The sequence below is a fragment of the Monopterus albus genome, unplaced genomic scaffold (assembly GCF_001952655.1).
Source record: "Monopterus albus unplaced genomic scaffold, M_albus_1.0 scaffold84.1, whole genome shotgun sequence".
NCBI lineage: Eukaryota > Metazoa > Chordata > Actinopteri > Synbranchiformes > Synbranchidae > Monopterus > Monopterus albus.
This window is the reverse complement of record NW_018127964.1, coordinates 679,766-702,578: the sequence shown is the minus strand read 5'-3', so window position 1 is coordinate 702,578 and position 22,813 is coordinate 679,766. Positions and strand designations below refer to the sequence as shown.

The window sequence follows — 22,813 nt, the reverse complement described above, 5'->3', positions numbered from 1 at the left end:
TCTCAGATTGTTTCATTTGAAGGAGTTTTAAAAGCCTGAAGAGGAGATGAACATCTTAAAGCACAACAAAGAGTTTCACCTGAAACCCAGTGTGCTGGCAGCTAAATACTTACACACTGCAGGTGAAATACAAAACACAATGTGTGTATTCAGACAGGTATGAACAGTATCTGATACGACAACCCTGGCACTGGGTGGAAGATAGGGGCCTAGATGTTGGAGCAGACTTGGGTGGGATGGACTCCTCAACAACAGCAGTGCTGTTCCAGGCCCCTTTTCACAATGCAAATTCAAAACCCAGGATGAACCCTGAAATATGGAATGTGGTCCGATATAAACGGGATACAAAAAGATGCAACAGGCCTCTGTTGTAACATCAGTCCCTTAGACACGGATGCAGCCTAGAAAATGAAAGCGCTTGTGCCCTGGGTGTAAATAACAAAACGGAGAGAGAGAGTGCAGTGTTATCATGACATACGCTAGTTTGAGGCCAAATCAGGAAAAAAAGCAGGATGTTTCAGTCCTGCAGAACCTCTAAGCTCTACTTAAGGTTCAAACCTTCACCCTCCTTGGAATTTCTATCATTTCAACCCCGCTGAGTCTCTCGTAAACAAGATAGTTGAAACTTTTGCTGCACAAATCAGTAACAGTATTTTACCAGCCATGAAGAATATTGGCAGCATAAATAGATCTTTTAACATCTTCTATAGCACTGTATACAAACATATATTCTATACATAAATAGAGTTAAAACAACTTCATTCAGACTACTGGACAGATATTTCTTAGTTTGTCCACAGAGTGTGCCTTTGTGTAGTGCAAGTGTGTACTCATCGGCACGTACATCTCAGGACTGCCCTTCCTGTCTCTGCGCTCCAAACACATGAGGGTTGAACTGAGCGATAATGATGGTGATGTCATCGCGGTACATGCGAGCCAGCTCCTCAGGCAAAGACAACATTTTTGACAGCCTCTCATGGTCAACCGTGCCAAACTCGTTGTTTCCCACCGCATGACGCATCAGGTGGGTTGCTGCGTTCTGATCCTCGAAAGCCGAAGACAACCGCGCCTTCCGCTCTTCGAGTAGCCCCTGCATTTGTCCAAGGGTGACCCTGTAGCCTCCGACTTTGAGTGGATGACGCTGGTGCACCCCTGTTAAATATTCCCCCACAATACGAACCACTTCCTGCCTGTGGAGGGTCTCCCACAGGCCATCGGAGCCAATCACCTACGGGGATGGACAGAAAACATGAGTCTTACATCAGATTAATGAAGTTACTGTCATTACTAGAGTGAGATCAGTAAAATACTACATATGTATCCTGGGAAACACTGCCACTGGCAACTAAAAGGAAAACAATTTAACCACAAATACAACATTTGTCTGCAGAGGTCATAGAGGTCTTGTTTCAAACCAAGTACAGAAAGTCAGCCATACAACAAGCAATAACAAGCCCTGATGCTAGGTAATACTTGAGGAAAGACACAGTCCAAATGTTCTTTTTCAATACCAAGGTGATCCCTAACGGTGCATCTTTTCCTAGGAAACCCTTTTTCAATACCAAGGTGATCCCTAACCGTGCATCTTTTCCTAGGAAACTCTGATGAGCAACACCAGCAAGAACAGCACATTTATCAGCCCAGAGTTTCATTTTGCCAGAATTATCCACAGCTGATAAAATCTGTTGGTGATGGTTGTTATTGCCCAACACTTTTAATGTTTCCTACCTAAAAGTGAGAAACCAGATCATCAATGTGATTTGTTTTTGTTCTAGCAGTTTGGAGAGGATAGAAATCTACTAGCCTGGTTCCTGACCTCTGTATAGCTGCTCTTATTTCAATTAACACAGAGCCTCAAATAGGTCTGGCGTTGCAGGCTGTTCACTCCGTCAGCCAAGCAGAGCTTTTTAGACAAGATTATGAATGTGGATGTCATTTTCCTACTTAGCTCACTAGTTATATTCATGAAAGGCAGTGAGAAAATTGGCAGCAAATGTGAATGAGTCAGTGAAGCTGTACAAGTTGTTGAAAGTCTTTTGCATATTAATTCAGCAATTCTAAAAAAATGTAGAAACAGAATGGAAATGTGTGATTATCAGCATAGAAGTATCATGATATTATGCAGCACTGTGCCTTGGTGATAGAGGATCTGCAAGTGATGGCAATGGGCCTCTCCTCACCAGGAAGCGATCCTGTGGCCTCAGTTTGTGGTACGTGATCTCAGGCTCAGCAGTTAGGTACGGGGGGGTGTGATAATTTGGGGGAATAAACTTTGTGTGCTCATTTTCATGGAGCTGATCAGGTCCAGACTCCAACACGCGCTTCTGCAGCTCTATACTCCACTTGAATTTCACATCCCCAAAAGCACGGAACGGCATGAGGAGGCCCAGCAGCCGGTCCTGATGGTCAAAACAAAACAAAAAGAGGCCAACAGCTTTTAATAAATGCTGTAATAACAACCACACTGAGCAGGTTAGAAGGTGCAGTACCTGTCGTATGATGGTTTTTCTCTCTGATGGCGGGTGTTCACGCTGTATTCGAGTCACCTCATCCTCGTTCTGGGCGTTGTGGTCATTAGAGAGTGTGAGAGCACTGAACAAGCCGTCCTCCTCCTGCACTCCCAACACTGCCCGAGCATCTCCTGCGTTGGCTATAAACCTAGAGCAGAAGAACCAAGGCAGAAAAATGATCAAAATATTTGACAAAAATCATAATTTCTAGTAGAACACATTTATACCCTTTCAGTTAAATTGTATGCACATGTTCAGTGTACATACAGGTCTGGTCCATCGACGTGAGCCACACAAGCTGTCGCTCCAGAAAAAGCTACTCTTAGAACCAAGTAGTGCAGGAAGGCATTCGAGTCTCCAACCTGCGTGACCAAATAACACTGTGAACCTCCAGCCAGGATGTGGCACATGGCTTAAATTACATGCAAAGGCAATGACACCTGAGCTTCTCTTTAAACCAGTTTAAAGTTTAAATTAGGACATTCAAAAGTTTTGTTGCACTGCTGTCACTAGGCAAAGGTGATATTCAATATGGGCCATAATGTGTGAAAATGTGCTCAAGTTCTGCACTTGGTGCAAATGCAAACCTGCCCTTCGATTCAGACTTGAATATCAATGACAGACTTTGGAGACAGTAACAACATTGATACTAGCAACACATTTTTAAAAGTGTTAGCCTGACTTAGTTCTACTCCTAAAATAAACAGGCTTACACTTCATGTAGACTAGCTGTATGCCGTGAAGTCTTATACAGCGTGTGATGCATGCTGTCACAGAACAGACTGAATCAAAGATACTCAGACTAGGGGCCCTATTTTGACAATCTAAAGCACACCTTTCCAGGTGCATACAGGGCATATCCAGGCCAATTTTGATATTCTGATAGTGGAAAAAGTATATCTGCATCAGGTGGTTGTTTTAAAAGGGTTGGACTTACTCTCTTAGTGTGTTTTGGGCATAACATACAATAAACAATCAAAATGCCATCTCCCCTTTAAAAGGCAGTCACGCTGGTACCACAGTGAACAACTATTATGGTGGTGGATTTACCTGGAGGGAGACGGGACCGATTTAAACATGTGTAGAGCCACGACTGTTCTAACAATTTATAGTGACCAAATAATTCTGATACATAATATGATCAACCATTTACATGTAAATAGCTTTGTGTACAGGGTATATAATTTTAATTCTGAAAACATTCTATTTTTAATCAGTAGCATTTTGGTACCTTGCTACAAGTCCCTGTCTACATGCCAAGCAACATGTCTGCACCTTGTGCACCTGCTTATGCCTGCGCATATTACTAACTTGATCCAACTTAGACCAGCTTTTTGTTGGTCACTGGCTAAATGTCCTGTTGCATCATCAAGATACTAAGTGTGCCAAAACGCACCTACAAAGGTGGACGAAAGTGTATGTGGTGTGTATGTGGTGACTTGACGGCGTGGGCGCTAGGAAAGAAAAAGGACACTGCATCAGGTGCAAGATAGGAAATTACACTTTGACACAGAACTGTACACCTGGCACTGGGTGGAAGATAGGGGCCTAGATGTTGGAGCAGACTTGGGTGGGATGGACTCCTCAACAACAGCAGTGCTGTTCCAGGCCCCTTTTCACAATGCAAATTCAAAACCCAGGATGAACCCTGAAATATGGAATGTGGTCCGATATAAACGGGATATTTTTTTTCAGCAGAGTTGAAGAAGAACTCGGACTAACTATGGGTTTTGAGCAGAATGTGAGTTCCTCAATTTAAAAAGATGATTTTAGAAGAACCAGTAGCACTGTTTCACATTAAGACGACAGGCAGTTCCTACCTGAGCCTCCAAAGAAATGTCTTGGTCCAGCCTTTTGAAGGCGCTCAGCAATGCCTCACGGGTGTCTGGAACCTCACCTGGGCTGAAAACACAGAGAGAGCAATGTATGGAGCAGGAGACCAGAGCCAGAGGTCAAGAACAGAGCATGGACGTATTAAGGGGAACAGAGACCAATAACAGCACTACTGGCAAAACAGCAGACGGGACGGTGTTGGTATGGACGTCTTGCTGCAAGGTGCCAATAAAGAACCAAGCAAGTCCAGTTTGAAATGTTAGACAGAAACCAGACAGGAATTTATACTTGGCTGAAACAAAATTGCCCAAAACTTTCATCCTCTTTGTTGATGCCTTAGTTACACAGTACAAGGTTAACTGCTGGTTATATGTATACTGTATATTACTGCAGGGTCACTCAGTCAAAACAGCCCATTGTCTTGGGTGCTTTTCTGCCCACGGGTACTGGGGTAACAATAATATCAGTGCTACACTGATGCAATGCTATTTTTGTCTTATCTTCAGTCTTGGCACCATAATGCTGTAACTGAAATGAATTAGAAAGCCCACATTGCTACTGCTGGCCTTTAGATTTTGTTGTGTATTCTTCATTTTGTTTTACAGACCTCACCTGGTTAGATCTATCAATTCCTGCCAGTAGGTTCGGAGGCTATTGATGTACAGAGACTGAGCCTCCCTGCTGAAGTAGTCATTGGGGTGTTTGTGCCACTGCAAGATGGGACTGACAGGCCTTCCGGCTTCCACTGCTGCCTCGAGCTCACAAAGAGTGTTGTGGGGCAACAGCGACACTGCTATGTAGTAAAATAACCTCTCACTCAGCGCCTGGCAGAGAGGAGGAGAGTCTGAGATTCAAACACTTTCCAGGAGAAAATAGTGTCAGTGGAACAGGATATAGCATAAACTAACTTAAATGACCACATGTAGGCCAATACTGGCAAGTATAAGCAGCTCACAGATGACTATGCAAGCTTATGTGAAATTACAAGAAATTTTCTTCCACTTCACAAATTCATGTCACAGCTACTTCACCTGGTATAATCTATCCTACAAAAAAGAAAATCTTTCCTTTAAATTTGGTCATGTAATGACCTACATGACCTATGACATACACAATGGTAAATATTTGCTACCCAAGTAAAGACTGGGGAAAATATCCATAAATAATTTGGTTTATTTGAACTGTATGAGTTTCTTGATTTATAAAAGTACAAATTAGTATGCTCCAGTTCCTAAACTGGTGAACAACATCTGTCAGTTTCTTTATGAAGCCTGATAAGTGTGTTTGCTTTACTACCGTAATGTCTTGCTGGTTCGCGCTCTTCTAACCGACCACCATATATCAAAATTGACTGCTAGGGACTAATTTAACTCAACAAACGCATGACATGCACAAAATAATTTTCAGTTGTTGGTTTCAGACCTGGTATGGTACACAGCAAGCTTTACCTGTGCACAGGCACAGCCAGCATGGCCATCAAACACACCCAGCAGCATTCCTCGTGTCTGCAGGCACGTGGCTGCACTACGACGGTCCTCTATAGGGGCGTTGGCTGGCAGCTGATTAGTCTCAAAGCCCATCACTGATGACACATTCTTCCCATCAAACTCTGGCACCTAGAACCACAACACATACAAATGGTAAGATGAAAACATAACTGTAAGGACGGTGAGAAGTGTTTTGTGTGTGTGCACTATTGACCCAACAAACCTTGAAGCTGTACTCGTTGGCTTTCAGGATAGAGTTGACCTGCGGAGGCGTGAGGATGTAGCTGTGTAGCACTGAAGCTGTCTGGTAACTCCTTGAGTGCTGGTGACTCCACCACATGTGGGACAACCATCGTGTGGCAGGTCGGTGGGTGATGGGCGCTAACTGAGAATGATGTTGTTGGCATGGTAACAGACTGGAGGCCAAGACCTTGGTACGGGACAAACCCTTGAGCAGCTGAGTTGTCACAGGCATGGCTGACGAAGGCACAGACAAACAACACACCACTGATGTATACACACACCTGCTGAAGAGGTAAAAACATAGGGTTCAAAGGCACAGCAGTCAGAAAGCACCAGGTGTTTAACAAGATGCATTCATCTAATGAGAACAAGGTGTCCTCTCCAGTTACCACTAAGCAAGTAATGTGCAAACAGAAAGAGCTGATGTAATGAGGTGAAACTGGGACACAAAACGCCAAATGTTGTTAAATATGACGCGTCAACAAAGCTAACAACAGTAACCACTGCAGTGGCCAGTAACTTGACATTTAACCATAATATTTTATCATTTATATGCTGTTTAACCTTTTGTATAATTTGCCATTTTTAACATCCACCCGGCTGGTGACCTTTCACATATTTGGCCCATGAGCAATTCAAATAAAATCAGTTAAACGGTTAAACTGGCTGTTCATTAACTGTTTGCAGTACTGGCTCTGCAGAAACACATAGCATTTTCTGTTCTCTGGACGTTATCAAGCATAAGCCATTACACAGCCAAGCCTACAGGCAAAGCCTGCTCTCACTTAACTCCCCCCATTAACCTCCTCAGCTGCTCGAAGGAAACGTTTGTGGGTCTTTCAAACCTCTATTAGTTTTCCTCATCCTCCCTTGGCATAATGTGTGGACACAACACAAATCAAGCTAACTTACCATTGTGCAGCATGCATTGCACTTTTACACCCTGGCACTCTCCTACAACTTAGACCTTGCTATCACAAAAGACAACCACAAATGGCAGGTATGCTTAGTATAACATATTTAAAAAGACTTTGGTATGCTCATTTCCAGCCATTTCATGTTTAAACTTGGGCACCTCCAGATTAGCTTTGAAACCCTCATAACTCCAAATAGTCTGTAATTATTTCATAACGATAAAACCATAGAGCCGCTTCCTAAAAACGAGAGGATAGTTTGTGAACTCGCACACCTTCTGCTGCCAGTGTTGAGTCGAAAGTGAACAGAAAGTATATTAATCAATCTCCTCCATACATTTATACCCTTTCAGTTAAATTGTATGCACATGTTCAGTGTACATACAGGTCTGGTCCATCGACGTGAGCCACACAAGCTGTCGCTCCAGAAAAAGCTACTCTTAGAACCAAGTAGTGCAGGAAGGCATTCGAGTCTCCAACCTGCGTGACCAAATAACACTGTGAACCTCCAGCCAGGATGTGGCACATGGCTTAAATTACATGCAAAGGCAATGACACCTGAGCTTCTCTTTAAACCAGTTTAAAGTTTAAATTAGGACATTCAAAAGTTTTGTTGCACTGCTGTCACTAGGCAAAGGTGATATTCAATATGGGCCATAATGTGTGAAAATGTGCTCAAGTTCTGCACTTGGTGCAAATGTAATGACCTGCCCTTCGATTCAGACTTGAATATCAATGACAGACTTTGGAGACAGTAACAACATTGATACTAGCAACACATTTTTAAAAGTGTTAGCCTGACTTAGTTCTACTCCTAAAATAAACAGGCTTACACTTCATGTAGACTAGCTGTATGCCGTGAAGTCTTATACAACGTGTGATGCATGCTGTCACAGAACAGACTGAATCAAAGATACTCAGACTAGGGGCCCTATTTTGACAATCTAAAGCACACCTTTCCAGGTGCATACAGGGCATATCCAGGCCAATTTTGCTATTTTGATAGTGGGAAAAGTATATCTGCATCAGGTGGTTGTTTTAAAAGGGTTGGACTTACTCTCTTAGTGTGTTTTGGGCATAACATACAATAAACAATCAAAATGCCATCTCCCATTCCCTTTAAAAGGCAGTCACGCTGGTACCACAGTGAACAACTATTATGGTGGTGGATTTACCTGGAGGGAGACGGGACCGATTTAAACATGTGTAGAGCCACGACTGTTCTAACAATTTATAGTGACCAAATAATTCTGATACATAATATGATCAACCATTTACACATAAATAGCTTTGTGTACAGGGTATACAATTTTAATTCTGAAAACATTCTATTTTTAATCTGTAGCATTTTGGTACCTTGCTACAAGTCCCTGTCTACATGCCAAGCAACATGTCTGCACCTTGTGCACCTGCTTATGCCTGCGCATATTACTAACTTGATCCAACTTAGACCAGCTTTTTGTTGGTCACTGGCTAAATGTCCTATTGCATCATCAAGATACTAAGTGCGCCAAAACGCACCTACAAAGGTGGACGAAAGTGTATTTGGTGACTTGACGGCGTGGGTGCTAGGAAAGAAAAAGGACACTGCATCAGGTGCAAGATAGGAAATTACACTTTGACACAGAACTGTACACCTGGCACTGGGTGGAAGATAGGGGCCTAGATGTTGGAGCAGACTTGGGTGGGATGGACTCCTCAACAACAGCAGTGCTGTTCCAGGCCCCTTTTCACAATGCAAATTCAAAACCCAGGATGAACCCTGAAATATGGAATGTGGTCCGATATAAACGGGATATTTTTTTTCAGCAGAGTTGAAGAAGAACTCGGACTAACTATGGGTTTTGAGCAGAATGTGAGTTCCTCAATTTAACAAGATGATTTTAGAAGAACCAGTAGCACTGTTTCACATTAAGACGACAGGCAGTTCCTACCTGAGCCTCCAAAGAAATGTCTTGGTCCAGCCTTTTGAAGGCGCTCAGCAATGCCTCACGGGTGTCTGGAACCTCACCTGGGCTGAAAACACAGAGAGAGCAATGTATGGAGCAGGAGACCAGAGCCAGAGGTCAAGAACAGAGCATGGACGTATTAAGGGGAACAGAGACCAATAACAGCACTACTGGCAAAACAGCAGACGGGACGGTGTTGGTATGGACGTCTTGCTGCAAGGTGCCAATAAAGAACCAAGCAAGTCCAGTTTGAAATGTTAGACAGAAACCAGACAGGAATTTATACTTGGCTGAAACAAAATTGCCCAAAACTTTCATCCTCTTTGTTGATGCCTTAGTTACACAGTACAAGGTTAACTGCTGGTTATATGTATACTGTATATTACTGCAGGGTCACTCAGTCAAAACAGCCCATTGTCTTGGGTGCTTTTCTGCCCACGGGTACTGGGGTAACAATAATATCAGTGCTACACTGATGCAATGCTATTTTTGTCTTATCTTACTTACAAAATCAGCTGGGGTTCAAATAATGTTTTCCCTGACTGTATATATGTATATATCCAGCGTGATCAGGGCCTGCCTGTAATACATTAACTCTCTCTCAAGTGTAGGAGACAAATTTTCTGTTTAGTTTTATTTATTCATTTTTATACACAACAACAGAGACATTGTGTTGATTTTTTGATATGCTGTAATCATACAAAGAGACACTGAACACACGCTAATTTGTCCACAGCAGATTAACATTGCGTTACCTTTTATCAACAATGCAGAGGTCCACAATAAACTCGACTGACTCGATCTGGACGATGTTTCAGACAGCACACACAACGCAGAGGTCGCATTAGCATTAACATTTAACCAACAAATGGTTCTACAATATGTTATATGTTTCAATTTGAAAATATGCCCTCAAAGATACAGAGCCAGAAAAGAGTATCGCCTCCGTTTGTTTAACTTTATGCACTTAAAATCACAAAATGATAAATATCTCCGGACATACCCGACACTTAACGCTGATTTCTTTTCAGGCATAAATTGAGTTATGATTTGATGTAAGGTTCATAACCCCAACTTCTGGGATAACGAAGAATGGGTCCGTACAACCCTAACCCCACGGTACTTTCAACCCGATATTATTGCGACTCTTACTGTACGTTGAATTCTGATATTGATGTTCCGGGACCGTTCACTTTGTTCTGTCCTGAAGTCAAGAAATGTGTAGCACCAGCAGAACACGTCCCGACCTCTGGCTCTCTGCACTCTTCTGCAGCGACCGGTCAGCTGAGCTGCACGGCCCGCTAAAAATAGCTTTGACAGTAATTTCAACCCTGACATTTGTTTCTTGAGAAATGCGCCCTCGGGTCATGACCTATTGAACTGGACCTTGGCTGTCTCTCAACGTATAAACTTCCCTCATTGCATAACTTGGTTGATCTGCAATCCTCCAGTGACACCTCATTTTAGACAGTCTAGTTCTAGAGAAAAGTGAGGTAGCATAGGTGAAAATATACTGTGCTCAAAGGTTTTAATGAAAAACATCCTAACAAGAGTGACTGTACTGTGCTGCAATAAGCTGGGCAGCCAAAAATCCCCCACACCACAGAGGACCCTCCCACTTCTGAGCTCTGCAATAAAATTGCCATATTTGTTGACATAACTAGCCTCCCCTAGCCAGTAGCAAGTCCACAAAACTGTAAGCTAACCTCTGTGCTCGGAGCTGCTATACAGAAAACCTGTCTCAGAACTGGGAAAGGCTTCCAATCGATATCTCATTAATAGATAATTAGTGAATCAACTCTCAAACAGATACGACATATATCCGTCAACCAGACGGAGCAACCAAATTCATCGTGCTAACGGCGGTTACACCCACCAGCTGTTGTCAAACTGGACAATGGCTACTCACATAAGACGCGACTGCACCGGTTCAGACCCCTCAGCTAAACTGTATATAAAGGAAAGGTGTAAAAGCTAATCTCAAACTCACCTTAACCGATTGCTGTGAAAAAGTTATCCAAATTCATGACTGAACACCGAGAGTCCTATCTGTGTCGTTCTAGAGCGCCGCACCGCGACCTGATCGCTCATTGGCTAAGAGCCCTGACGGCCGTGATGTCTTTATTTCTTTCATTTGTAAGTTTTATTGGCAGTTGGCTACAACTTCATAGGTGCATTACCGCCACCTACTGGACTGGAGTGTTGATTAGTAGTAAAGGCGGGGATTTATAATTCTTTATTATCGGTCTCCTTGAAATAATCCATCAAAACACTAAATACTTTATGTAAGGTTCGTCCTAACAAACTCTGAAAAGTGACATCCAATTTTCTGCCTTTAGTGCACATTTTTGCAGACAGCAACAGAGTGACTCAGACCTAGATAACAAAAAGAGAAATTGCTACTGCATAAAATAACCAAACAAATGTGTGCCTTGGCTAATCCATAAACCATTGAAAAATTCATATTAAAATTAGGTTCTACCACAAAAGTCTTTCTGAGTGTGTAACCTTGTCCACATTGGCTTAATACTGTATATCCAAAATTTAAGATAAAGGTATGATGGTATGTGATGGTTGTAAAAGAATGTAACATTTGTAAAATGTCTTACAATATTTATCTTTGTCCACTTGTAACTTTAGCAACAGAGATTTTTCATTATGCAAACATATAAATTCTGTGATTACCATAAAACCTTTAGATAATCAATTGTTATTAAAATGATCTCAGGCGTAAACATAAAATAAGACATCTTCACATCAAAACATTTTAATCCATAGAAACATCCATATCTTTACAAAAACTGATATTTACATCAAGAAACTGCAAGGAAAAGGCTGTATATGTTCAAGTACAAAAAAGAGCAGAAACATCACTCTCACTATCAACTACTTAGCATGGACTTATGGACTTTTATATCAGAAATCTCTCATCCACCATAGTCTTGCGGGCGAGGTTCTTCCTTCCGAGAACATCACGGATCAGGCAAAATATCTGTGATGAATGAGATAGTATTCAATACACACTGTCCATAGCACAGTGAAAGCAACATGCTGTAAACACCAAATACTGACCATTTGCTGTATGTATGTAAGCACAGCTGCAAGTACAAAGCTCTGAGAGCCGAGGTCGACAACACAGAAGAACAAAGTGTCAAAGATCAGTAACGTGGCCTCATTTCCATAGAACAGCACATCACTGAAGGAGTGTGGCTCATCTGCAGTGAGAAACACAGATAGACATTACTATAGTGTATATAGATACATATGCATATAAACAGAAATTGTACAGCCTGTCTGGGAAAGTAGGTCGTTACCATTGTAAAAGATGCTTTTCTCAGTGGGTTCTAGGAACTCCATCCCTATGACCCGCTCCAACATCAGCTTGTCCTTCACTATATAGTCCATGTCAGGGTAGGCCTAAGGCAAATATAGCAACATCGCAAATAAACAAACTCATCCATACAAAATATTTCAGGTCAATGAAAACAACTCATGTACTGTACTTGACAACCTAACAAACAAACATCCAGATCACATTTTCCTTATGTCCATTTGTACTAACATGGTCTATAATGGATCCCAGGAAGTGGTTCATGGTGTAGTAGGCCTTGATTTTGTCAACCCCATTGACCGTGGATGCGTCCGTCAGTCGTGATGGGGTGTTCCCCTGGAGTGCAGGAGACCATTTAAATAGAACATTGATACAAGACTTTTTTTGGTCTTCGTGTTTATAAAAGCGTTAGAAGCATGCTCAAGACAAGCACACACCCTCTTGAAAGGCTCGTGTATCCTGTCATACTGTAACCGCAGACGGTTGGTAATAGAGACCTGAAAGGTTTGGACATCTGTGTTGGGAAGCAGTCCTCTCTGGCCACACAGGGATGCCTTGTGAGACAAAAAGACAGAGGGGAAGAAAGAAAGTGGATGGATGTAATGTGAACTGAATAATGTCATAAATATCCTGTAATCACTAAACCAACATGTAGTCTGCTGGTCTACATACGCCCTCTCTCTTCAGATTATTGTTCATTTCTTCCATATTTGTATCTGCATGCCCATGAACTGAACGCCCATGGATGTAGTAGCCAAAACAACGGTGAGACAACAGCAAAACAGAAATCTGTAGAGAAACAGAAAATATTTGTGATTTGTTACATTGGACTATATACATTCAATACAACTAACCTGACAAGATACACTTATGTACAACATTACAGACAAATTTGTTTAATATATAATATACACAGTGCTACTTACATTGCTGATGGAGCAGAGATCTACAAACTGACGGATTTTGTCCTCTACAAAGCGCTCATAAAACACAGTGAAGAAAATCACCTGCAGGGTTAAATGATTATCTTTTAAAGGAGCTCTACACACTCATATTGGGAATATATCCCTAATTTCTTAAGAAAGACTGGAAGAGGTGAAAGGCCAAAGGGAAGTGAGAGCAGAAAGAGGTAAGAGTGAATGGTGGAACTTGTACCTGCAAGAGTCCGATACAGAGCCACAGAGTGGCTGCCAGACCATAGCGCAGAGTCAGGCTGTATGAAGGGGTGTACGCCTGTGAGGAGCGCTGTAAAGATGACCAGGGGTCCCTCAGGGCAAGATTAGAGAAACCCAGCACCTGAACAATACAGGGCATCAGCAGTGAGGAAAAGGGACATAACAAAAGCTGAATGTATGTGCTGATGTAAGATGTACTTCAAGAAAGAAGAGCACAGCCATGATCTGAAAAGTCGGGCTCATCTTGCGGATGGTCTGGATCTCGTTCCATTCGTTGGCCACAAAGTAGGTTCTCCAGATGCTGATCGGAGAAGTGTCACGTTTCGCCTCACCAGAAGCTGAAACAGCAGTTAATATGGTAAATGGAATAAAATGACTGGATAATTACTTATTATGAAGACTGCCAAATTTGGAGTAAGTATGTTTGTACCTTGCACAGTCCTGCTAGCTTGGCTTCGTGGCCTCTCCCAGTCGATAAGGAACACGTCGACTGACACCTGAACAATCAGCTTGTGGAGAAACTGGACAGCCTGGTTACAAATACACAAACCAATACTTTTTCAGCGTTCTTAAAGGAAGAATACCATCTAGCTTTTAGGGTAATACTGCTCATTTTTAACTCTGATCAGTAGGTGTCTAACCTTGAGAGCGAAGGCACAACCAATGTACGTCACAAACTGTTTCTCCTGATCAGGCAGCGGTAACAGCACTGATACAAACTGCTGGGCCTAAACAGACACACAAATGAATCTCAGAAAACAGCCAATAATAATCACATCTAAATCTATGCAATAAAAACTGCTCAGGAAAAGAAGGTAAAGGAGGAAAAAGACTTGCCTTTAATGTCCAAAGAGTGCAGAGAGGAAAAGAGTCAAAAGTCCATGCAAAGAAACAAAAACACTCTTTATGTTTGGAAAAGTTAAAATAAAGCTCAAAGGAAAAAGCAGAAAGATGATAATGGTACAAACATTAAAGACTACACAAGTGTGGAAATCATCAAACCTATAACAGACAGACCTACAGTTAAAGGGAATGAGACTAACCTTGTAAAAGATGAGCCAGTAAAGTCCAATTCCCACAGTGACAGCAAAGAAAACGTTGGCCAGATCTCCAGCGTAAAACAACAGAAACTTCAGCACAGTCTGAGGCAGAAGAGGGTGGGTGAGTGACTAATGCTACTTCCAAAGTATACAAATATGAATTAAAGTGGTGTAAAATACGACATGTGAAAGAGACTGTACCCCCAGATCAATGAGAGGAGAGGCAATCCTCCTCTTCCAGCTGACTGTTTTCAGGAGAGAGTAAAGCACGGCCACGCCACCAATCACACCCAGAGCAGTCTGTGCAAACACCAGAATATCAGAGCCGCAGGTGATACTGTATCACTGCTGTGACAAACACACACAGTCATACATACACAAGAGCCTCTCCTAGACATTTCATTCATACTTCTACTCACATCTTCCTTTAGGCGAGCCTCACTCTGATCCATCTCATATTCCACAGCAAAAGTGGTCTACAAACAAAATTATATAATGGAGAACACAGGCCAATTTAAAGTCAAGATAAAAGCTTCTTGTTTTTCTTCAACAGAAAGATTGGACTGGGGTTAGGCAACAGGGCCACAACTATAACATGGTTTCAGCAGGTTTCATGAAGTTGTATTTAAGACGTTTTAAGACCTTTTTTAGATCACTTTAAAGGCAATTTAAGACCTACTTCAAGGGTAGGAATCACTCCAAAGAAGGGAAAAGTAAGTTGTTTTTTGGGGGGGTGGGTCAAAATTTTTACAGACTCTATATAACTTCAATCACAAATTCAAATATATTTCATGGCTTAAAGAAGCATCTATCAGCCAGTAAGTGACCACAGTTCGATCAGTTCTGATCAGGCTGCAAACTTTAGAAATATTCTTGTTCCAAGTTGGTTTGGTTTTGTAGTTGTATTACACCATGATAAATACAAGCTGACAAGAGAAAGATCTACAATGTGGAAGCAACATATCACAGGTGGTAACACTTTGTTGCCAAAATATTTTCCCCAAAATACATAAAAGCACAACTTAAGTTAATGTGACATTATAGAAGTAATGTTAACTTAGCATTAAAATAATCAACTTAACCAAACCATGACCAGTTTTTAAGACCTATCAAAATTGTATTTAAGACCTTTTTAAGACTTTTTGAGGCCTAAAATTCTGATTATTGGATTTTAGACTTCTTAAAGACCCACGGAAACCCTGTATAAAAAGACACATTTGTAAGTGTAAGTGTGTGTGTGTCCTACTTACAGACACAGTCTGTGTCTTGATATCTGTGAGGAGAATGTCACTGTAGGTCACAGTCATTAGAGGGGGATATACCTGTCCTTCCTGGGTTCGCGGAACCAACAAGAACCTAACAAAAACATTTTGTATTAAAAATATCACCAGAACAGTGAGAAAAGGAAGATTTGACTTTCTTGTTTTTTTAATCGTGGTGATGTGCAGATTGCCGACCTAATTTTGACACTGCTGGCCACACGGATGACTTTAGGCTGGTAACTCGTACTCTTCTCTCTTCCGCTCAGCGTGTCAACAAGAAACATCCGTCGAGACAGGTACCACTCCTTTATGTTCTCTGTACAAAGACAAATTATCATAATCAAATGCTCACACACACACACACACACACACACACCTAAAAAAATATAAAATAAAAAACTGCACCTTGGTTGATGAACCGTCCATTGTATTGCTGGTTATAGACTAGTGTGGGCAGAGGGAGAAGTTTTGTGTCCTTTTCTCCACCAAGGTCCATAAACACATCGTAGAACAATGGCTCAGGATGGGTATCCAACAGCTTTTCTACTGAAAGCTCACACTACACACACACACACACACTGCTAGTAACACAACTATGCAGTACAAGAGAGTTTGAGCTAAGTAAAAAAGAAACACTCACACTTTCCTGGTAAGAGGTTCCAAAGCTGAAGGCTGCTGCCTGTTTGGTGGCTCTTTCTGGACACAGCTAAATGAAAGAGGAATAGAAGAAAAGTATACCAGTCTCCTATAATTTTACACTTTGCATGAATAACATAAAAATGCTTAATTTATTTAACAGCATCAACTGATAATTTTTTGCTCTTAACATATAAAAGAGTGGTGGGGAACAGTGATGGTGAGTTGGCTCTACCACCAACACATTTGAGCAAACAAGAGGGTTTAAATACAGATTTAATAATAAAGTTCTTGTCTATTCAGATTAAGTATTCAGTTTGATGATCATTTCTTTGACATCTCACCTGGAGATTACCTCCTCCTACTAGTTCCCATCTGATGAACTCTCCTCTGACATTATAGACAGCAGCACGCAGCTTAATGTCAATGTTCTGTCAAACAAACAAAATATGTCAATTGCCAGAACACTTTTGTACTGGTCCAGGTTTACTGCACAATCTGATATACTGTGTAATAAACTAATATTTTTAGTGTTATTCTGTTCTTTTTTTTAAACTGTGCTTTAAGTTAGTCATTTACTTTCTTTGGCCCTCGGAAACTGAATCCAATGGGAACAGGATTGGTCTGAAGCACTCGACTGGCCAGTCCAGGCTCCTCCCCATAGTAAAGCCAGGGCAGATTAGCTCTCCTGGAAACAGTGACACAGTGCGCATTGTCCACTCTGAGTGAAACTGGATTAAACAGGAATGAACATTTGCTTGTTTCAAATAAAACCTGTGAAGATATCACAATTTTTTACATATAATACAATGCCATGACAGAGCTTATTACCAGTAGGAAATGTCTTGAGTTGAGCTTGCAGCAGCCCTTGATTTATAAATGGCATTAAAGAGACCACAGGCATCAGTGGATATGCCGCTGAATGAATGCATGTTCATCACACACATGTTCCCGAGAGCCTGGCATGCCGTCAGGTTAGAGAAGGCCTGTAAGCAAACCACCTGGTTATACACAACCACTAATCACACATAAAAACACAGCACAAAAATCCTCACACCCCCAATGGCACCCCCTGTGGCACAGTTGTAATTATGCACAGGAATCTCTTTTTAAGAGTCATCTCATAAAGAAGATAATACTTCAGTTATTTCATTACATGTGCTTATTTATGAAATATATTTTGGCATCAATTACAATGAACATTTCTGTGGTTTTTCATATGTTCATAAACACCAACATAACATAGCATCGCAAAATCCCAACTATTCTCCTGTGTTATAATGAGAATGCCATTTGTGTCGGTGTGCGGCTGTGGCCAGAACTAGAACGGGCTTCATAAAAAAAGAGATATAGCGTTACAAGGCAGGCTGCTGATGTGGAGTAGAGGTTTTGCACAAACCAGGCAGACTGAAGACTGAGCTTCTGCAAGAGAACAGAACACAAATCACTAATCAAAGTATATCAAAATGAAGAAAAATATACTAAGAGAGGAGAAGGAGACGCACCAACTGAGCATAGCTGACACTGGGATTCACACTGGTGGAGAGGGCGTCTGAAGGGAAACATAATCCTCCTCCCTGGAAAATCACATACCAGCCATTGATGGCACATACATTTTATGAGTGTGCTGCTGAATGGTGTGCGTATGATGCTCAAGAGGGTACTGTGGGCAAAGGGTTGACTGAACTCACCAGGACGTTTGGAGGGTTACACTCACAGGAGGTGGCAATGAAGGAAGCCTGACATCTTTCACACCTGAAAGAGAATTGTGGAGACCGTCCCATCCTTTACATATTGCACAAAGAAAACCTAAAATCCCATCAGCATTTCTTCACACTCTGACAACAACACACCAGCAGTGTTAAGAGAGAGTGAGCAGGAAGAAGCCATTTGTCAGAGTAAACAAATACAACAAAATACAATATGTCATGGGTGCAATAAAATACATCCTTGCAAGGATGGGGGTCATGGACTGATGCTTATGAGAGGTACAGACAAATGAAGACAGTGAATAAAACTGCAGATATGAGAAGGTGAAACAAGAAGTGTTCAAAATGACAAGAAGTGCCAAAGAGAGAAGAGACAACACTGTCAAATTAGGTTTTGAAGACAATTAAAAGAATATTCTCCAGCTCTCATATTCATTCAACAATTTTTGCCCTTCAATCCATAACCTAATAGAAGATTCTGCACTGATCTACTATACTCATTCTTATACATGAAAACATACTAGACATGTTCACATGTGTTAGGTAATTTCTTAGTCAGATAGATATTTGTTAGAGATTTGTTGTATTAGAAATGTTTAGTGGAGCCAGGCTGTCTATGCTCAGGCTGTTAAATGCTTAGTCATCTCATGAGTTCTGCAGGCTGCATATAGGCCAAGGACAACTAAATAGAGACAGTTTGCAGACAGGAGGTGATTGTTATTATTATGATATGTGTAACTGTAATGGTAATCATAATATTTTCTTATGTGTAATGTCATGTCAAAATGTTTTTAGATACACACCACTAATCAACAGCCACACACCTTGACTTTTCCTCATGTTTTGACTATTGTTACGGTCAGCTGCAAAGCTGGCATATCAGGTGACGTCACGGTTTGACGTTCCTGTGTAGAATGGGCTAACCCAACCAAGTGATAAAATTGTATAGGCATTATGGTTCAGGGTCTTTCATACTTCGTCTGCCTGCGTGCAGGTCGGAGGTGGAAGAGATCTGGACGTGTAATGTTAATTTTACCTGTGATTCTTTGAATAAACCAGCACGGTTATTTTTTATATATCCAAGTGGTCTACTTCGTCTTTGTGAGTTCCTGGTTTCAAAGAGCCGGAAGAAGCTTAAAAATAGCTTATACATGCTACAGTCTGTTTGGTTTCTGAATATACACAGCTGCATTTGTAGAAGTCACTGCTATAAACATCAGCAATATTCAACATTTTAAAATCCATAATACTCTGTTCAACGTGTGTTTTTGTTCTTGAGTTGCACCTTCCATACTTTGATTACTAATTACATCCTGTTGAGGCTTTATCACAAGCCTATATCAGGAAATACTGATATTCCTGTTAGACAGCGGAACGATGTCACTGTGTTTGAGTGGGTATACATTATGAAGTAGCAAGGTAATTATGAATAGATGTATCAGGGTTGTATGACCTAATAAAAGATCATAGTGACAATGCTGTATCCTGTTGTGGCAGGACAAAGGTTGAGTCTTTGGAAAGGAGTAAACAAAGCTGTTGAAATATGTCAAGGACCATGTCTGTAGCAGGAGATGAATACTGACTGGCTGTCCTTAATGGAGTCAATGCTATATAACTATGAATTCTACATTGTAGTCAGTTTTTATTCTCCAGATACAAACTCAAATCTTCTGAATTAAAATATCTTACTAGGGAATATTGTCTCCTGAGTTCTAAATTCTACCAGAAATTCTGTCAGAAGACAAAATATTTTCCATACATTTTCAGTTTTGAAATATCCAAAAGCTATAACCTCTGTTGTCTTGGTCATATTTTTGACTGTTAATCTGTATGAAATAGCTGAATATGTCTGGTATGACAAGTACCTGTTTCCACTGCTGTTTGGTACAGACAAAGCAGGGCTATTTCCATTACACATTTCACACCTGGCTGCATCCAAAAGGGTTCCATTGTCACCTCTCTCCACTGGACAAAAAAGAAGTTAAGTATATTCAGACATTTATACAAAAAATAGGCAATTATCCATACCACTGGCTTTTGCTGTTAAATTTGCAGCAAGTGCATTCAACATTAAAAAATGTTAAATAACTCCATTCCAGCAGGTCATAAATTAGCCCTGTCATTAGTGACTCACCCAGGATACTGCCTGGTGGGCACTGGCATGTCCCCTCATCACTGAGACTACCAGGACAGCGAATACACCCAAACCCATCTTTTGTTACTGCCTGTAAAAAAAACAGCTTATCGATAAGGTATCATGACAAATAAAATTAGAAATTGTGCAGGAAGTGTGATGTGCACTGCACTATCTACAGCACAGTGTGAGATAAACTGTAATTTGTACATACAGGTTTGTCAGCAGGACATAGCTGACAAGTAATGGATGTCTTATCAGTGGTGAGAGTTTGGTATCCAGTTTTGCAAATACAGCTCAGTCCTGCAAAAAAGGGAACAGAATCAATACACAGTTAGTGTATTAGATATTATTTAATTTAAATCCAATAGAAATCAAAACTGAGTACTGTAAACCCATGTGCACACAACTGAAATTGTGAGTCAAGTCGCAGTCATAGCCTGGAAAAAGAGATCCTAGAGAAGTGACTGATTTCACTAGAAAACTAACACTGCTTAATGACTAAATTAAATTATCAAATTGGTATAGAAAGTACACACAGATATTTTTTAGATGACTGAGTAATCAAAGGTCACTTAACACTATAATTAAAGCCAGCATGAAATGGAGATGCCAGAACCTTCTGCCTGCTTGTAGAAACTTCTCATTTTGCTGCTCTACACTACTTCCCTGTTCTCATGTGTAAACCGTTTGCACTGAAGACAGGACACATTGATTGTACATGAACTGTACTTTGGTTCTACTGGATGACAGAAGGCAAAGACAGGAAATGAAAACTGTGCTGGTCTCTGCTTTATTTGAGGATTTTCTGGAACGTACCTGAAGTTCAAGATAAGAAGCTACAAAATCCAATACATGCTTAGTTTGGTTTTAATTGGGAAATTTAAACACTTTATTTTTAAATTCAATAGCAAATATATAGAGTAGTGATGAAGGCATGGAGAGACAAAGCCCATATGTGACATACAAAACTTCCTGCAATACTAATATATTGAATTAAAATCTAGCTAATCTTATTTCCAGTTTAGAAAGAATGATGTTGAGGGCTGGGCAGGATTTCAATATTAGCATTGTTACCATCAGTGGAACCACATCCTGATTATATCATTTTATCAGGTTATTGTTCCTCAAATTATCGTCACAGTGATTGTGGATAGGTTTTAAGTAAAGAGTAATGTATTAAAGTATAGTAAAGTATCACTGACTATTTCCAGCTTCCAGGTCACGAGAATTTGCTGTTTATATTTGTTATATACAGTAATAAAATATAACATACTGTATAATGTAAAACATATATCGTTTAATGCAAAAAAGTACTTTTATATTATTGATTTTAGCTCCAATGCCCAGACCTATTGTTGTCTTTGGTTGCGTGTACTGATTTGACTGCATAATAATCCAAATATCACACCATGGATTCAGTTCTAAAGTGGATTTTCCTCGTCTATTACAAGCCGTGTTAGCTCGGTTCTGAACTAACCTTCAGATTATCTTAGCCATTTATGCCTTGCTAAATGGTGCCACACTCATTGCAGTTTCTTACGTCGTGCGTGGCTGACCACCTCACAGTTTAAGTTGAGATATGTGAAAACAAGGCTATTGGCACATTTTGTTGACAGAGCAGCGTCAGAAACTCAGTTCTTCAGTTCATCTTATAGTGTAGAGTGAAGGTAACCGACCTGTTGTGCTCCGTCTCTGATCTGGACCGCAGCTCACACACAACAGACTCGAGATATCGAATAATTCTTCCACGCCGCAATCCGAGGGAGATTTGTAGGGGATGATAAACTGCTGGCAGTCAAGCAAATCTATATATATTAATAGAAATAATGTTACGGACACTCTGCATCTGTTAACAACAAAATGTAGCGTCCTCGTCGCCATGGTAAACAATGTGTTTCCTCTTTTTACCCTAACCCACAATCCTTTTCGACCAACGTAGTGACGTTACGACCAAATAACGTGTGCGTCGCAAAAAAGGAAAGAAATAAGACAAATTAATTGTATTTATTGTAAGTACCCAATCATGCTGAACGAATGACAAAAAGGCGCATTTGGTGCGTGTAACTAAAGCCAATGAAGCACCTAAAACCCCAAATTAATGACAGGGGCGTTATTACATTTTATTTTGTTTAAACTGTAACACATAGAGCATAGAGGGACAAGGCACTATCGTTTCACTAACTATCATTAGTGTGTAATAGTCTTTTTAGTTTCATCAACAATGAGTGTCAATCAACTTATTACCAACAGGTGCACAAGTGGCAATCAGAGGCATCCTTGGATTTGCTTCTCTCAGAAACCTTACAAGTTAAACCCCAGGTTGTAACAAAGATAAAGTGAGGTTTATTAGAAAGAATATATCATTTTGATTTGTCATATTAGGAAATCATTAACAATGGTGCCCTAGTCCCTGTGAAAGTGTGACAATAAGACAGCATGCACAATACCAGGACCCTGAAACTGAAGCAGCTAAATGAAACTGAGCCATCATTAATTGTTATTAAATAGACATGCCTATCTTATTGTGATGTGTCATAATGACTTCTGTGAAAAAGGAGAACATGTGACCCTGCAATTGGTGGAAGAG

The 22,813-nt window shown here is 40.7% G+C and overlaps 2 protein-coding genes across 3 annotated transcripts; both read right to left on the bottom strand.

Annotated features, from left to right (window-relative positions):
• Nucleotides 1-350: 350 nt before the first annotated feature.
• pdp1 (pyruvate dehydrogenase phosphatase catalytic subunit 1) lies at nt 351-10,863 on the bottom strand. Its single transcript, XM_020607246.1, has 9 exons — nt 10,846-10,863; nt 6,054-6,357; nt 5,792-5,959; nt 4,956-5,167; nt 4,331-4,412; nt 2,778-2,872; nt 2,490-2,658; nt 2,181-2,399; nt 351-1,228 (listed from the first exon to the last, which is right to left on the bottom strand). The coding sequence occupies exons 2-9, from the start codon at nt 6,303-6,305 to the stop codon at nt 848-850; spliced, it is 1,578 nt and encodes a 525-aa protein (XP_020462902.1). The 5' UTR covers nt 6,306-6,357; nt 10,846-10,863; the 3' UTR covers nt 351-847.
• An 847-nt stretch (nt 10,864-11,710) lies between these two features.
• tmem67 (transmembrane protein 67) lies at nt 11,711-22,138 on the bottom strand. Of its 2 annotated transcripts, XM_020607118.1 has the most exons (29): nt 21,903-22,138; nt 20,438-20,526; nt 20,224-20,314; nt 19,955-20,054; nt 18,072-18,135; nt 17,886-17,957; nt 17,740-17,802; nt 17,212-17,366; nt 16,960-17,068; nt 16,725-16,811; nt 16,385-16,450; nt 16,150-16,303; nt 15,940-16,060; nt 15,733-15,838; nt 14,902-14,958; nt 14,684-14,782; nt 14,486-14,584; nt 14,280-14,288; nt 14,084-14,170; nt 13,873-13,972; nt 13,641-13,780; nt 13,423-13,563; nt 13,194-13,274; nt 12,940-13,056; nt 12,705-12,821; nt 12,499-12,603; nt 12,251-12,353; nt 12,009-12,151; nt 11,711-11,928 (listed from the first exon to the last, which is right to left on the bottom strand). In XM_020607118.1, exons 1-29 carry the CDS (start codon nt 22,105-22,107, stop codon nt 11,848-11,850), a joined length of 2,961 nt encoding a protein of 986 aa, XP_020462774.1. In that variant the 5' UTR covers nt 22,108-22,138; the 3' UTR covers nt 11,711-11,847. The 2 variants fall into 2 exon arrangements, with proteins under 2 accessions (XP_020462774.1, XP_020462775.1); XM_020607119.1 differs by lacking the exon at nt 14,280-14,288 and having other exon boundaries at nt 11,712-11,928.
• Nucleotides 22,139-22,813: the final 675 nt, after the last annotated feature.

What these genes read in the sequence shown, in the direction of transcription:
- pdp1 (XM_020607246.1), bottom strand. Translation starts at nt 6,305, where the DNA reads ATGCCTGTGACAACTCAGCTGCTCAAGGGTTTGTCCCGTACCAAGGTC. An exon ending in ACATTTCTTTGGAGGCTCAG is followed by an intron (nt 2,873 to 4,330) that starts GTAGGAACTGCC and finishes TTGGTCACGCAG; the next exon opens with GTTGGAGACTCGAATGCCTT. An exon ending in CACGTCGATGGACCAGACCT is followed by an intron (nt 2,659 to 2,777) that starts GTATGTACACTG and finishes CTTCTGCTCTAG; the next exon opens with GTTTATAGCCAACGCAGGAG.
- tmem67 (XM_020607118.1), bottom strand. Translation starts at nt 22,107, where the DNA reads ATGGCGACGAGGACGCTACATTTTGTTGTTAACAGATGCAGAGTGTCC. An exon ending in GAACCTCTTACCAGGAAAGT is followed by an intron (nt 16,304 to 16,384) that starts GTGAGTGTTTCT and finishes GTGTGTGTGTAG; the next exon opens with TGTGAGCTTTCAGTAGAAAA. An exon ending in ATAATCTGAAGAGAGAGGGC is followed by an intron (nt 12,822 to 12,939) that starts GTATGTAGACCA and finishes TTGTCTCACAAG; the next exon opens with GCATCCCTGTGTGGCCAGAG.